General features: G+C 40.5%; 1 protein-coding gene across 2 annotated transcripts in view; it reads left to right on the forward strand.

The window, feature by feature from the left end:
- Nucleotides 1-14,500, forward strand: part of cdh11 (cadherin 11, type 2, OB-cadherin (osteoblast)) — an 89,575-nt gene extending 75,075 nt beyond the window's left edge. For both annotated transcript variants that reach the window (XM_030747910.1, XM_030747911.1), the window contains exons 9-16: nucleotides 4,656-4,769; nucleotides 4,896-5,035; nucleotides 5,496-5,632; nucleotides 7,383-7,504; nucleotides 7,647-7,764; nucleotides 9,944-10,195; nucleotides 11,489-11,640; nucleotides 11,950-14,500. In XM_030747910.1, the coding sequence (XP_030603770.1) occupies nucleotides 4,656-4,769; nucleotides 4,896-5,035; nucleotides 5,496-5,632; nucleotides 7,383-7,504; nucleotides 7,647-7,764; nucleotides 9,944-10,195; nucleotides 11,489-11,640; nucleotides 11,950-12,315 (1,401 nt within the window). In that variant the 3' untranslated portion in view covers nucleotides 12,316-14,500. The remainder of the gene's footprint in view (nucleotides 1-4,655; nucleotides 4,770-4,895; nucleotides 5,036-5,495; nucleotides 5,633-7,382; nucleotides 7,505-7,646; nucleotides 7,765-9,943; nucleotides 10,196-11,488; nucleotides 11,641-11,949) is intronic.
- Nucleotides 14,501-15,975: the final 1,475 nt, after the last annotated feature.

Raw genomic sequence — 15,975 nt, forward strand, 5'->3', positions numbered from 1 at the left:
CAGAGAAATGTAGATGAGACAGCACTTTTTCTATAGACAAAGCAGTTTAATGTTAGCCTCAGCCAACCCAGAGTTAAACCGCTGTCCATATTTGTGTGCTGAAGTACTGCGTTAAGAAATAAGTGAAGCTGAGTGAAAGAAAAGAAGAAATAAAAACATCAGGCAAAGGCTAGAAGCAACTCAAAAAAATGTTGTTCTGTTCCATTCTCTGACGACCTCTGCAGTTTTGTATCGTTTGACCACCAAAGTCCATGGTTGTGTATAAGTGAGTGAGAGTGCATTAACTTTCATGCTACCCTAGGCCACAGAGCTCATCTTCTGCACTATGACTGTAACCCACACATGAACACACACACACACACACACACAGTATAACTGTAGCTTTCTGTGATCCAGCTCAGCACACACAATTACTTTTTCTCAATCTCTCTAATGCCTGCACACAACCAGTCCCTTATTCTCTCAACTATACCCTGTCGGTCCCTCCATCAGAAATGCACACAGTGCTGTGTCAGATACACAGAATCTCACTCATTTCTTATTTTTCTCTCTTTGACGAACACACACACGCAGAGGCATTGTTGTATGTGCAGCTTCAGGTCAGGATTATGAGCTGAATCTTCCACTGAGCTGTACTAGTCTGCTTCTCCCATCCGACCCCTAAATCTGTATATATGTGTGTGTGTGTGTGTGTGTTATGTGCTTGCTTGCGTGCATGCGTGCATGTAAATAGAAATTAAATGTACACTCAAATGTGTCATGGTGCAGAATGGCACAGGAATACTTTTTTTTCCATATTCAGTAAAAGACTCGATATTCAAGTATGTAATTATAGGCCTGGATGATGCATGATGCCATTTGTGGTAAGATGCATTCCCATCCAGACAGCAATGACGTTGCTTAAAAGAACAGCCACCCTTAACCCACAGTTCGCTTTTACTGATGCTGTGGGAAAATCTCTCTGCAAATAAATTGGTACTAGTCAGTTTCATGTTTTTTGGGGGTTTTTTTTGTTTTTTTTTTTTTTTTTGGGGGGGGGGGGGGGGGGGGGGGGGGGGGGCTTTTTTGGGGTTTTTTTTATTCCCTCCCTCACAATCATCTGCATGAGTGAATCCTTTCCAAATCAGAACTCCAGCATGGCATTAAGACTGCCAGGATTAGGGCTTCTCTTCCCCACTAGGACTGAGCATAGAAATGAGTGAGTGATCATTCTGCCCTCTCCTGATAGCTACCTTTCGTGTTCCCTGAAGCAAGGCAGTTAACTCACAATTTAGGCACAACCTAATAGTATACAAGTATGGTTATGCTGGAAAGCTCTCATGGGGGATTATTACATTTGAAGAGGAACAGAAATACAGACTGGAACAGTTAAAATACTGAGACTTTAAAGCATGAGCCCTCAAAGAAGTTGTTAGAAGCCACTAGCTAAGTGGACTGATTAGGAAAAAAGCAGGGGATTCCAATCAAAGAAATGAGATCAACTGATTACACTAAAATGGGGCACTGTGTTTGTGTGGGTGCACTTGGGTGTGTGCAAGTGTTTGGCTTTATCCAACAAAAGGCAAAAGAAAAAGAAAAACTGTGCTTGAGAAACGCTAAAAGCAAGTGTAAACATCTTACGCTTAACTCAACAGAGCTGAAAGTATACAAGACCAGTGAGCTCATTGTAACAATAGTGTGACACGCACACACCCGCATGAGCATGCATGTGTGCAAGAAGCAGACATTCAGAATTTGATCTTTTTGGAAAGAACTGACACTGAAATAAAAGGCTTACTTTAAATAAGTCTAAACTTTTGAGGGCTTTACTCATATTTTCATCCGCGCATACATTCCCAGGCCAGATGAGATGCATGATTTAGAGTGGGTTGATTGTCAGGTGTGAAGACATAGGCAGTTAAGTCAATGGCTGTCAAGGCCTCATCTCTGCTAATGCCAGGAACTCTCGCTCATATTTATATAGTCTGTGAAATTAGCCCACAAACAGCGTGGTACAATCCATCCAACCAGTCTGTTTCTGTTTTAGTGAGTGAAATTCTAGTATTTTATTCTATTACTTTGCACTAATTAGTGGGTGTATGTCTCTGCGAATTGCACCCACACAGTTTATGAAGCAGCAAATTGCTAACTTAGCACCCAACCCTGTGATCTAACTATGGTCACTTCTGGTTCCAACAGCCAGTGCAGTGGCAGCCAAAATGCTAATGTTGAGGCTTCAAAATGTGGAGTCACCGTGGCTACATCAATCTTTTATGTACAGTTTGTAGTTTGAGGTGATTATAGTTCCGTGCTGATTTAAATGCTGCGTGTGTTTGCGTGCAAGGCCATTGACTGACATGAGAACCCTTTATCACAGATCCATGTGTCTCTTGGAATAACAGCCTAATAGCCTGATGGTGATTGAAACTGAATGTTAGGACAAATGAGAGGTGCTCTCACCTTGCTAGCCTCATTTATCCTCCTCTCAATCTGATGATGGCACCGCAGCTTGGGTTTGTGCAGTATTTTGTGTGTACGCATGTGCAAGTTTGAGATTATTGGGTCTTGATGCCTCTCGGGGGAAATCAATGCCTTTTGCCCCCTGAAGGCAGTGCCACGCAAAATTAAAGGCACTCATTTGCACACACAAGAGCACGTGTGCAGACTCACGCATCAAGAGTAGCCTTCACTAATTTCTATTCTCTCACTCTCCTCTTTTCTCTCTCTTTCTCACACACACACACACACACACACACACGGATGAGCTTTAATCAGCTATTCTCTTTCAACTGTGTCCTGACGAAACCAGTCCACAGAATATTAAGAAGCTGTGTGTGTTTGCTTGTGTTTTCAAGAAGGCAATGGGAAGGAGGGACATTATTGTGAAAATTATTATTATTATTACCTCACGCTGATTACGCAAATGGGAAGCGAATGAAGATACTGGATCTAAGGACTGGGTTATAGGAAAGAGAGAGCGCAAATGAGAGTGTGACGAAAAAGGGAAAATGAAAGAACTGGGTCAGATCTATTCTACTACTATTGTACCTGTCATCACACTAAACACCTTTACTGACAACAGCAGCGGAATACTGCTGCAACTGAACGAGTGGGGAACGATCCACTGAGAGAAGGTATTACCTACCTGCCTCCATGTTGGATTACAGACCACACTTTGGGTTTTATCCCTTCAATGTGATATTAGATTCAGTAATGTATCAGTGATAAGTTGGACTGCCTGCCTTCAACACACAGTAACGGATAATCATTTCAATCAGCAACTTTAATCCCTAATATTTACTTTCAGTAGACTTGTTTGGCATCCAGTTTGTCAAACTCATAAATCTCTAGTAGCTTCTCTCTGCTTTTTAACAGTTCTCACTGCGCTCATGAGCCCTCTCCCACTGGGATTTCATTAAGTGTTGGTAGCCTGCAAATGAAAATATCAAGCTTGCTCCTGGGACTTTGCCAGTTTAACATCCCTGTACCAGCTGGAAAAAGAGTAGAGAGGGAAAGTGGTTATTATCTGGGTTTATAACCCAGCGACGGTACTCAGAAGAGTGTTACTACTACGAATATGACTAGGATGGGGCTGCAGATGAAGTCGCAGCCAAGTGCTGTTGGCAACACACGACACCTCGTAATCATAGCAGCGAGAACCCCTCGGGTATTACGGCTCTTATACGATGACTGCCAATACATTTGTTTACTCAGAAGTTTCCCTTGCAGTAGTGCGTATCCAGTGCATAAGAAAAGGAGTCACTAGGAAGAGGAATATTCATTAGATGAATACCATGAAGCAAACTGTTTGGATGAAGGTCAGGGCTTTATAATTGATGTGCTAATTTTTTTTAATGACTGAATGGAAATGCAATGAGAAGAAAATGTGTGCTTTTGATGATACCTCACAATACCTTAAAGCACACACTCAATTCAAAACCAAGACTGTTAGAAGTGAATGGGTTTTCTACCAATACTGAGTAAGTGAAGTGAAGCTCAGTTCAATAAGAGCATATTAAACCTGAGGCTTTGACACTGATATTGTAAATCTATGACAGCAACTTTAACTGCTAAGGTATTCTTAAGTTACCTCTCTCCATTTAAAGGATAGATATTTAAAGGGGAGATTTTACAGATACAATAATCCAGCTGTCACCAGGCTGCTATTCTTTTGGTCTTGGATTGAAGCTTCATCTCCCGCTTTCCATTCTCTTTTATCATGTGGTGTCCCAAACTCCCAAACCTAATCCCAGCTCATTAAATGCAGACAGGTATTGTTTTCATCTGGTGATAAAAAAATGAAAAAAAAAAAAACAGCCAGAAAAGAAACAACCCAATGATTCATTCTGGTCCCAAAATAATCATATCACATCATGCTATATCATGCAGTACAAACCATCTGGAAATTAAAGTTGTCGTTTGGGTTACTTCTACTTTTGCTCATCTGTAATAGTGGTAGTAATACGACTAACAATCTGCCTCTTTTCATCCATGTAGCAACAGCTCCCCCTAGCACAAGACTTTAATACTGCACAGTGCTGGGCATGCATACATTTCAGAAAGCAAATAATGCAACGTGTGTTCTTCTGAGGATGCAGATATGACAAAGCAAAAGACCAAAAACTGTTTGCTTACAGGGATTGACTTTGTTTTAACACCTGTTTCTCGTTTCTCAGCCAGTGGACTTTGAGACAAAAAGGTCGTACACTTTGAAGGTGGAAGGATCCAACCCTCATATTGATCCCCAGTTCCTTGCCTGGGGTCCTTACAAAGATGAAGCCACAATCAAGGTACAGATATAGACAACAAATATGTGACCTGAGTTTGAGAAAAAAATGTTTGGATTTTTTTGTAAGTAAGACAAATATCAGAGAAACCCATTGTAGCTTTTTGTTCTTGTGTACTTATGTTCATAGATATCAGTTGAGGATGCAGATGAGCCTCCTGTTTTTGTAGCACCCAGTTACACTTTTGAGGTCGAGGAGAATGCCCCCCCAGGCACTGTGGTGGGACGAGTTCATGCCAAGGACACCGATGTTGCCAACAGTCCTGTCAGGTAACAGAAATGCTCGTGGTGTAAACACACTCAGATACGTTCAGTAAGAAAGGATTGTAGCAGTGGAACAATCTGGCTTCTCATACTGATGTAATTTTTATGGAATATAGCCAAAATAAAACAAACTTTTAAACAGTGTTGATTTAGCTTCACTCAACAAACACTATGACTCAGAGAAGTTTGGCTGTAAAATCATATTTTCTTTAAATTATATATTAAAGAAGTTTCAACAGAGTAGGGATGCAAAAAGGGAAAACAAAGGCATAACAAGGCTTATTTTATAAAACTCAAGGATAATTTCATTCTTTCACAAGCAGTTCCCCCTATAAGTAGTATAAAACAAAAACACTGCATGCCTTTTCAAATTTACAACAAGCACTAAATGCACGAGTGTAATTTTAAAATCTATTAGTTCTCATGTATAATACCAATTATGCACGAGTCTTAATTTTCTGTATAGGTACATGATCCCTCGGTACACAGACGTAGAGCAGTTCTTCAGTATAAACGCAGAAGACGGCATGATTACCACAGCAAAACCACTGGACAGAGAAGCACAGCCGTGGCACAACATATCTGTGTCGGCCACAGAGATCGGTATGTATGCACTCTCAGATATGAGACAACTGGGACTGATTCTGATGTGTGGTAAACGAGTCTCTATAGAGCTGTTAAATATTGCCTACAAACACGCTCTAATTATCATTATGTGCATAGCACAAGTTTAAAAAAAATTATATATATATATATATATATATATATATATATATATATATATATATATATATATATATATATGGACTGTAAAACAATAACTTTCAGGCCATAAATGGACATTTTACTTTATTTGCAGCTATTCCAGGAGTTGATGAGGTTCTGTCTGTTTTTGATCTCAGCTTTTATGTCATTTCTGTTACGAAACCGTACGTGCTGATGTAGTATGAGGAGAAAAAGCCGAACAAGAACAAACAGACGGAAAATTCCCAGATAGCCACCAGGCTGTACATTTACTGGCATCCGAAGCCCAGACTGTCATCCTGCGGTGCTGGATACACTCCATGACATCTTATGTACAGACTTTAAGTGGATTCAAGCTGCTGGCTGTAATTTTTTCCCCTCTTGGTGGGACTGAAGTTTAACCCTTTTGCAAAGATTGTCAGTGACAAACTGCCTAAATCTTGGTAAACTAATTAAATGTTCGGAATCAGAGGGGATGAACTGACTTCATACAGAATGTTTTACAGCTGAGGCTTAGTGGTATTAATCTGATGAATGTACACAACTCCTGGTAGTTTTCAGTGGATGGCGTGTAATGTTAGTGCATGTAAGGGGCCAGAAAGCTCTGTTATATTGAGTTGGCTTTTGATATTAATTGCATAGGTGGAAAAAAGCAAGTAGGTAGACAAAAGAAGCACCAACAAGATCTTAGCTATAATATACATAAACTGGTTTAAAGTTTAAAACTCCACTACAACTTTTAATTACCAGCTCCACCCCAACAGTCTACTTTACTGAATACGTGGGGAAAAAACAGGGGGAGATGCCAGTCAACCCACAGGCCCTCCGGAGCTTTCCCTCCCTGGCTTTAGCCCCACAGACCTTCCCTCAAGCCACAGTGGCCCCACCCTGGTATTCTGTGGTTGGGGCTCAAACTAGCAGAGTGCTGCGTGGTTTCCCTGTGGTGTGCTAGACGCCAGACGGACAGATGGAAACGGACTTGCCGCCCACAAAGCTAGGAGCATTGCAGGCTATGCTAACCACATACAGACCCTGGGAAGCTAAATAAATGCCTAGTAATGACAGGGTAGTGGAAAATCACACTGACTAAAATTACAAATATGCAAGGCAGTACAGCACGGAAATGGCTGGTTTCTTTTAATTTTTTTTTTAAAGATGAAAAGTGCACTCCATCTTTCTGAGTTAATATTTTGGATGTCATATTTTCTGTGTCTATTTTGGTTGTTTAGACATCATTCTGTCTACATCACATATTTTTTTTTCTCTTCATTTAATCTTCAGCAGGCATAACTTGACATTTGTGGGAGTTGCAGCTAAATGAGTGGCAGTCTCTTTGACTGGATTTTTTTTTTTTTTTGATGTCTCAGAAACTTGTCTATATTTTTCACAAATCAAAATAATAAATAGCTGAGTGAGTGGCTGATTGACAGGCAGTCTTGCTGGAAAATATTCAGTCTTTCCACTGGATTACAATACAGACATACAGGCAATCACAAATAATTCACACACAAATGACATTCTGTCTTTAATGACTTTGACACTGCTTTGAATATTTAAATGGTGCAGAATGCTGATGGTTTTGTGCTGTAATGTGTGTGTGCGCATGCAGGAGGCCACCACCAAGACACCAAAGTGCGCGTTAACATCAACGTGAAAGATGTTAATGACAACCCCCCAGAGTTCGCGACCAACAACGAGGTCCTCATGTGTGAAACTGTCGCACCGGGGAAGGTAAGGTTGTCTGAGAGGGCGACTGCCAGAGAAAAAAAAAAAATGCATGTTTGGTGGGATGAAGCTAAATGTAGCCAGAAAGAGTATTTACATTGATGTGCCTCCTTTGGATTGTGTTTCTGTGTGTGTGTGTGTGGTTTAGGTTATTGAAACAGTGAGCGCAGTGGACAAAGATGAGATGGCTCACAGACAGCACTTCACATTCAACCTTGCTCCAGAAGTTGCTCACAACCACAACTTCTCCCTCAAAGACAACAGAGGTAGATGACCTTTAAAATACTGTCTTCACCCCTTCCACTTCTCCACTTTCGGTTTCCACCTTTTTCTCCAGCCCGCCTCATTCTTCGTCTGCTGTCTCCTTCTCTCTCTCCTCCTTTCACTCAGATTAGATCAAAGCATAACCAGATGGAGGCTTACAGTACCTTGTAGAAATCAGCAGGTGCTCTGAATTTCACACGCACACAAATGCACACGTCCTGCGGGCTGTATTAATTGCAGTGGGGTCTCTGTCCGTCTGTACATACATCTTCGGGGGCCGGCTGATTGAATTAAGTTTTGTTAGTACTGGGAGAGAGATGAGGAAAAGGAAGTGAGAGCACTTCTATAGATCTGAGCTGGATGATATGAAGAAAAAAGAAATAGACATTGTGCAGAATTGTTTCAGTACACTGCAATAAATTTTTAACAGATGGCTTAAGTACTTATCACTCTCAAATAATCAAAGAGATTTTGTAGGGGAGAGCATGTGCATAGAAAATAAAAATACTTAGTTTTCACTCTTAAGACCTTTATTTAATTGCAAAACAACCTTTATCACAAAAACTGAAGAAGTCAGAGTGTTTCTACAGTTGAGTTAGTCTCACTTGTTCAGAAGCGGGGCCATTTCCTCCTCCAGTACCACTTTGTGTGGTGTTAGCAGTGCACAGAAAGCCACTGAAAGGTGGAGGCTCACCGCAGACCTGTAATGTGTAGCCCTTCATCAGCTGCCTCTCTAAATAGAGCAGAGGAGGGATGCAGAGATAGACCCACTCTGGATGGCAGTGGGAAAGCAGGGAGAGTGGGGAAGAGAGAGGATGGGCCCATCTGCCTGTCCCTCTCAGCAAGGGAAGTGGAAGGAAGGAAAGGGCTTCAAGGACACCAGCGCAAGTGAGAGAGGCAGCCTCTGCACCCCACCCCCCACTTCCCAAGTCTCAACCTAAATGAACCCCAAGCCCTGGAGGAAAATAACCGGGTCCAATCTAGATTCACCTCACAGGCCTGTTACATTTCCTTTACAGCTAAATTTCCCTTTTCTGTGATTCGCTCCTGTTCCTCGCTCATTTTGCCCGGTGTAGACGATGCTTGCACGTTACTCACTAGCAAACTAAATTTTGTAAATACAATTTCAAAGATAAACTTTCTACAGCTGAGAACCCTTAAATTAAGCTTATGTTACATCAGATATACTTAGCTTGTAGATCTTGTTGATTGGTAATGGAAACTGAGACGCTGCAACATGCATTTTATTTTTCCTTCATTTCATTGCCGAAATTACATATTGAGCAGACCTATTATTTATAGGAGACGCTGTAAAACAAGTACAAAGCAATAACCAGTGGAAATGTATTTAAATGTGTTGAACTGAGCTTTATATTATCAGCAGGGTTTTTAAAATGAAAAGCTTGAAATGTGTATGATTACTATCATTGAAAAACACTGCAAAAGGGTGACTTTCAGAACAGGATTGTTCAAAATGTACCCAAAAAGAGCCTCTCAGATCCACACACGCACACGCACAACCACACACACAGCTTTCAGAGAATAGCTGTGTTGGCAGGAGGCGACAGATGACAGTAACATCAGCACCTGAAAATAATGGTTCTGTGAGGGGGTGGAGTTTGGAGTTACCTTCATTGCCTTTGGGTAAAAGTGCATTAATTTTCTTATGGGAGTGACATGTTTTGTGCTTCTCTCTTTTTTTTTTTTGATGAGCGGAGAGCTTCATATTGTTTTCTATTCTTCGTTTTTATGATACACACTGTTTTCTCAGCAATAAAGCTTCTGAAACGTCTCATATACCTTAATCCTTTGTTGCCAATAAAACTTACATGAGAAATAAACAGTATGGGAGGGGCAGGAAAAAAAGGCAGACAGAAAGGGTACAAAGGCAGAGCTAGCTAGTTTGTGTTGTAACAGCAATAATCATGGTCTTTGATTACCTGTGAACTGATGAATGGACCCACTATTAAACAGAAATCTAAAGTCATGCCTCATTGGCTGCTGTGTTGGGCGGATGACTGTGTGTGTGTGTGTGTGTGTGTGTGTATGCAATGTTAAAGAAGAGCAGTATGTACTTAAATGTTGTGTTTTTTTTTAAATATACTCAACAGTCCACTGGAAGTTGAACAGCTTTCCACGATTACATCAGATTCACCATCGTATTTCTCTCTCTATCCACAGACAGCACAGCCAGTATTTATGTGCTCCGTAAAGGATTCAGTCGTCTAACCCAGGATGTTTACTTCCTTCCCATCGAGATAAACGACAATGGAATTCCCGCTATGAGCAGCACCAACACCCTGACCATCAGAGTGTGCTCCTGCGACAGCAAAGACACGATTCTGTCTTGTAACGTGGAGCCCTACGTCCTACCTGCTGGTCTTAGCACCGGGGCGCTGATAGCTATCCTGGCATGTATTGTCATTCTGCTCGGTAAGGATCAAAAATAAAAGATTACTAATTAACATGATTATTTATTGCTGGATCAAATTTTAGGGTATCTGCCCTAAAATTTACAGGGTGAGTTTATAGACCAAGTCATTTAACCACAAACTTGCCAGGTAATACCAAACATGCTTCATATTTACTTTATACCGAGGTGAAACATCAAGAACTGAGTCAGGCTGCCTCCTATTTTTGAATCTCCATTCAGATTGCACCCCATCCTTTGATCTTCTTAAGAGTAGAGGTCAAGGAATCACTTATGTATAAGCACTTACAGAATCACTCTCATACTCCATCCATGCATAATCACTTAGTGTGGGCTCACATATTGTACTTGGAAATGTTGCAGTACCAGGGCTTGACATTTACTTTCATCCCCAAGGACCACAGGTGCTCCCAGTTGAAAAATTTGGTCGCACATGAAGGACTTCAATGGTGTAATAAAAAAATAAAAATGTATCAAGCAATTCATTAAAGTAACGCGAATCATTTACAACCAAATTATTTAATTTATTTCAATTGTTTTAACCATTTATGACTCAAACTGTATTTTTTTATTCAACTATAAATTAAACAGTACACACAATATGAACTTTATGAACACCTATCAGGTAGATGGGAGAGCTTCAAAGTACCACTATTGTTTGTCAGTGTTTAAGCTTGCTGAAAAGGGAGTTTGGTAACGGCTCTTTACCTGCTAAGGTTTTGATTGTGCTTCCAAGTAACAAGCGTAGCTGTCAACTCAAAAAAAAAAAAAAAAGTATCTTTCACTTCAATTGGTCTCCATTGCCGCCTCTTTGCTGCCTACTGTGTGTGTCAGACAGAGAAGCTGCAGCTCAGTCGTAAGAGAGCAGTGATAGTTACTGTTGTGTTGTTATCCTTTATGTTGGGGAGGGGGAATAAAAAAAAAAAAGAAGCACCACACATGCACGCACACACGCATATGTGCACCTATTTTTAGCCTCATATCTAGCCCTGAAAATGCTTTAAAAACTGAAAATGTTTCACAAGCCATTAGTTGATTCTTCAGCCTTAGTTTTCACTGCATTTTACATACAGCACGATCAATCTGAAAACCTTTGCCAAGTCTGACATGTTGATAACTTGTGTGTAGAACATAATACATTATATAAATTAAAATGTCAAAGATGTAACCTTCTACAGTGCATACTAATTATCTAGTATTCACTTTTCTACTCACTGCGATCGTGAAGGTTTTTGTATGTGTTTATTAAATGCAAAACCCCTTTCAAATCGTGCATTTTTGTTTTGATTTGGCAGCAATAGTGGTGCTGTTTGTTGCACTGAGGCGTCAGAAGAAGGAGCCGTTGATAGTTTTTGAGGAAGAAGACATCCGGGAGAATATTATCACTTATGACGATGAGGGAGGCGGCGAGGAGGACACTGAGGCTTTCGACATCGCCACGCTGCAGGTAAGGGTGAGAGGACGAGTGGCAATAACCATCTTGGTATTAAAGATGAAAGGATATGGGGATAAGAGGAAATTGGGGGTCCGCTGCTTCAGCCCCAGGCAGGTCAAAAGCAATTTGTAACTGTCAGTTTCTGCTTATGCATATAAACATCTCACTAAAAACCTGCAAGTACTTAAATTTTGTTAATATTTCAACTTATCTGCCAGCAAATGAACATAATTCCTCAGCCATTTTATTCTCTGCAACTTCAGACATCTTCACGTTTTTAACTGACTGTACTGTCCTTTCTCTCTTTCTCCAACTTTTCAGAACCCAGATGGTGCAAACGGTTTCCTGCCAAGAAAGGACATCAAACCAGAACTTCAGTATCCCATCAGGCCCGGCATTGGCCGTCCCGCAGCCAACAGTGTCGATGTGGATGACTTCATCAAGACTCGAATTGCAGAAGCTGACAGTGACCCAACTGCACCTCCTTACGACTCCATTCAGATCTACGGCTATGAAGGCAGAGGATCATTGGCTGGGTCGTTGAGTTCCCTTGAGTCTGTCACAACAGAGTCTGACTTGGATTATGACTATCTGCAGAGTTGGGGGCCGAGGTTTAAGAAGCTGGCAGATTTGTACGGGACCAAAGACTGCTCCATTAATGATGCTGATGATGGTGAAGACTCTTAACAGTGGTCTCACTGAGTGGACGTCTCCCCGATTTCTGATTTCTTGATTCCACGAGGATTTGTTAACTGAGGGTTAACACTCCCCAGTTTCCAATTGTTACCAACTACCAACTGATTAGTTCATGCCAATTAGTCGACAAATGTTAACACCCCCCCCCCCCCCCCTCTCCAGTCCTCCAAGATGATTTGTTAATGGACACGTAATGAACGCCTGGACATGAAACACTCCCAGCTTTCCCAAATCTTCCTTCCTGTGTCTCTTTCTCTCCGTCTGTTTCTACAAACTTGAACATTGCAGGGCTGGCAGATTTGTTATGTCAGCAAATTGTCTGTTTGGGAGTAATTTGATGGAAAAGTTGTTGCTGTATGATCAAAATGACTTGCTTTTAGCAAAATGTTTAGTTTATTAGAGGTTCTATATACTTTTGTGGACTGGATTCACATCTTTTATGGTTACTGAGGGAAATTTTATTCCCTTAAAAGGTTCCTGAGTGGAGTATATTCCCTTTGTTGATCTCTCAAAGACAGAGAGGAAGAAACTAATAAATTAAAGAAAGAGTTTGTTTGGATTGCAGCAACTGCCTGATGTTATTAAGTAGAAGTCAAATGTACAGATCTGTTAGTAGGAACAAAAATCAAATGAAATGATTTTTCAGATGTGTTGTGTGTGCCGAATTCAGCACGTACTGTCGTTTTGATGGCATGACCGACTCTGGGTTGTTGATACTTTGAAGATGCTCACAGCATCTTCACAGTATGGTGGCCTTATAATAAATAAACAACAACTCCAGGGGTAAAAACACAACGAGAGTAAGGATAGAGAATGCTATCTTCAGTAGCTGTACGCAGACAAAAGGAACACACACGGACTCTGTGAAAATGCTACACAGATACAATTTTTCTAATCTCAAAAAGAGACAGACTCAACAAGGATTCAATTTTCAAACTGTGGATGATTCTTTGTTTTCATTCTTCACTGCAGAGAAGACCTGAAAAGAAAAGCTGCCCTTCTTTATGCCCACTCCCTGTGTCCCCCCCCCACTCCTCACATCAACAATCACTTTTCGTACCGAGTCCACCAATGAATGATCACTTCCTCATTTGGACTCCATTGATGATCATCAGTCACAATGAGTACAAACCTGTGAGCTCTAAAAATCGCCTTAAACTTAATGGACACTCTTGCAACGCAGTGCATTCTCTTTTTTTTTTTTTTTTTTTTTCTCCCTTTGTTTCTTTTTGTGACTTGAGAAGTATATTCAGAAAGCAAACTATTCTCCATGTTAGGTGTGTACAGAGCAATGTGCTGACGTGATATATCACTTCGAGGATCCAACCTGCGCCCCGCACACTCTTTAGATGGGATGTACTGCGTCTGCCAGCACAGTAAATGTAGACTGGTAAAATGCACATCGGGTCTTTTTCCAGTACCATGTATGGCATGTTGGCAGCAACATCTGTTGTATCAACATGTGTTGCTATTTAGAGATAACAACACTGGAAAAATAACACAAGTGTGTTTTCTGAGCCACATATACTGAGGCTGAAACCAGCACATCCTTTTTAAATGTGTAGGTTCTTGTTCAATCTCTTTTTTTAATGTTATTATATTATTATGATTATTATTGTTGGTTTCTATTATTATTGTTATCATTATTATAACTGTTCTTTCATTGGCTGCAGCTACACGGGAACAAATGAGTGTTTAACTCTCTGCAGCTCAGATTTAATGTCCTTACAGCTGCCCAAACATGGAGAGACTACACAGTATCCTAGTTAGATTTTTGGGCAGCTGTAAGAAATTTACTGCTTAAAGTTAAACTTGATTCATGCCTGTGTTCATACAGCTTCTCATTTCTTTTGTTTTTGTTTCTCTTTTCATTGTTTGCCATTTCTTTGTTCTTTCTCCCTGTTCAAGAGGAAAACTAGCAATCTGTGTTTGTTGCAGTGAGAGAACGCCTCGTTTTTATTCTCTGTCAAGTTTTATGGTACCAATTTGTACAATTTTAAAAGTTCTTATTTTAGTATACATGCAGAATATTCCAGTATTACAACAAAAACGTGTTAAGAAGATTAAAAAAAAAAATGTTACAGCATCACACTTATATTTTCTGAACATTGTACTGTTGCTTTACTATGTGCTTCAATCTCCGAAGCAAAAAAAAAAGAAAAAAAAACTTTGAAATAAATGCTCTTTTTATAAAATGATACTGGATTGTGTGTGGGAGTCAACTTTGTGTTTGCTTTGGGCTCTGCAGTGCAGTCCTGGATGTTTGAGATGCGCACATCATAGCGCACCTAATAGCCTAGTGACAAACTGCCAAAAAGTACTTTAGTTTTCAAGATACCCCTACCAGAGGTAGAACTAAACCCAACCATGTTTTTCCTCATCTCTAAGGTCTCCTCTGTGTGAAATGGATTCTTGGACAAAAATATTTTACTGCCAAGATGGTTAAATTGATAGATATTGTTATATACCCCAAAAGTATAAAAGAGCTCAAGTACAGCCTTTCCGCATGGAGGCTAGCACACAAAAACTGATGAAGATTAATAACACAAGGCCTGAGAGCTTTCAGAATAGACATGTATGTAGTCAGGATTGTGCTTTACCCACTAGAAAAAACTGGATGTGAATATCTTAAAGTATGGGGTAGATATAGACCTTGGAACACATACCTAAAATAGGTGGACATGGAAAAAAAATATCTATGCAAAATGGTTTCATTTACTTTGTAACTGCTTTGCCAGGGATTGTCATAGAAACATATATGATGGCTTTTTGGAAAGGTGAGATTGTGCTATTCTTTCTATTCTGAAAGCTTGCGGGCCTTGTGTTATTAGTCTACATCAGTTTTTGTGTGCTAGCCTCCATGCGGAAAGGCTGTACTTGAGCTCTTTTTTACTTTTGGGATATATAACAATATCTATCAATTTAACCATCTTGGCAGTAAAATATTTTTGTCCAAGAATCCATTTCACACAGAGGAGACCTTAGAGATGAGGAAAAACATGGTTGGGTTTAGTTCTACTTCCAGTAGGGGTATGTCAGAATTTTGGGGGCATTGTCACTAGCCTATAAAAATTTGTTGACATGAGTGAAAAATTGCGTTCACACGTCACTGTGTACAGCGCACCTGGCAGCAACCTTTATGATTGGGCAATCATCAACAGCAATCAGCCAATCACATTGAGTGAGCACACAAACATATATCCCTACAGGGGGGGGTGTTGTATTGAAAGAGGTGGCCATGTGCTCCGGTGTAGTAGCATGCTTTGTAAGGTGATGCACGATTGGCTGTTCTGCAACATAAATTTCTGCTTGAACCAATCAGGAGCGGCCTATTACCGGACAATCCCGCATCAGCGATCGCAGTAATAGTTCAATTTAAATGACAAATTAAAATGGATCCTGAGAATAAGCGGGCAAAATAGAATACGGCCTGGCTCGACAAGTTTTTGGCCTGGAAGGTGGACAACACGATCAGCTATCGAAGCGTAAAGGAGACGGAGAAAGAGCTTGTTACTGAGGTGAGTATTCAACCTCAGCCCCCCAGACCCTTTCACCTTTGCCTCACACTAGGCTATAGCAAAAATTCACACTGCTCACCTAAAGCTGAGCAGTGTAAATTTTCACACACCTGCAAAAGTATAAATCCAGGAC

The sequence above is a fragment of the Archocentrus centrarchus genome, chromosome 15, assembly GCF_007364275.1.
Source record: "Archocentrus centrarchus isolate MPI-CPG fArcCen1 chromosome 15, fArcCen1, whole genome shotgun sequence".
In the NCBI taxonomy this organism is placed as follows: Eukaryota; Metazoa; Chordata; class Actinopteri; order Cichliformes; family Cichlidae; genus Archocentrus; species Archocentrus centrarchus.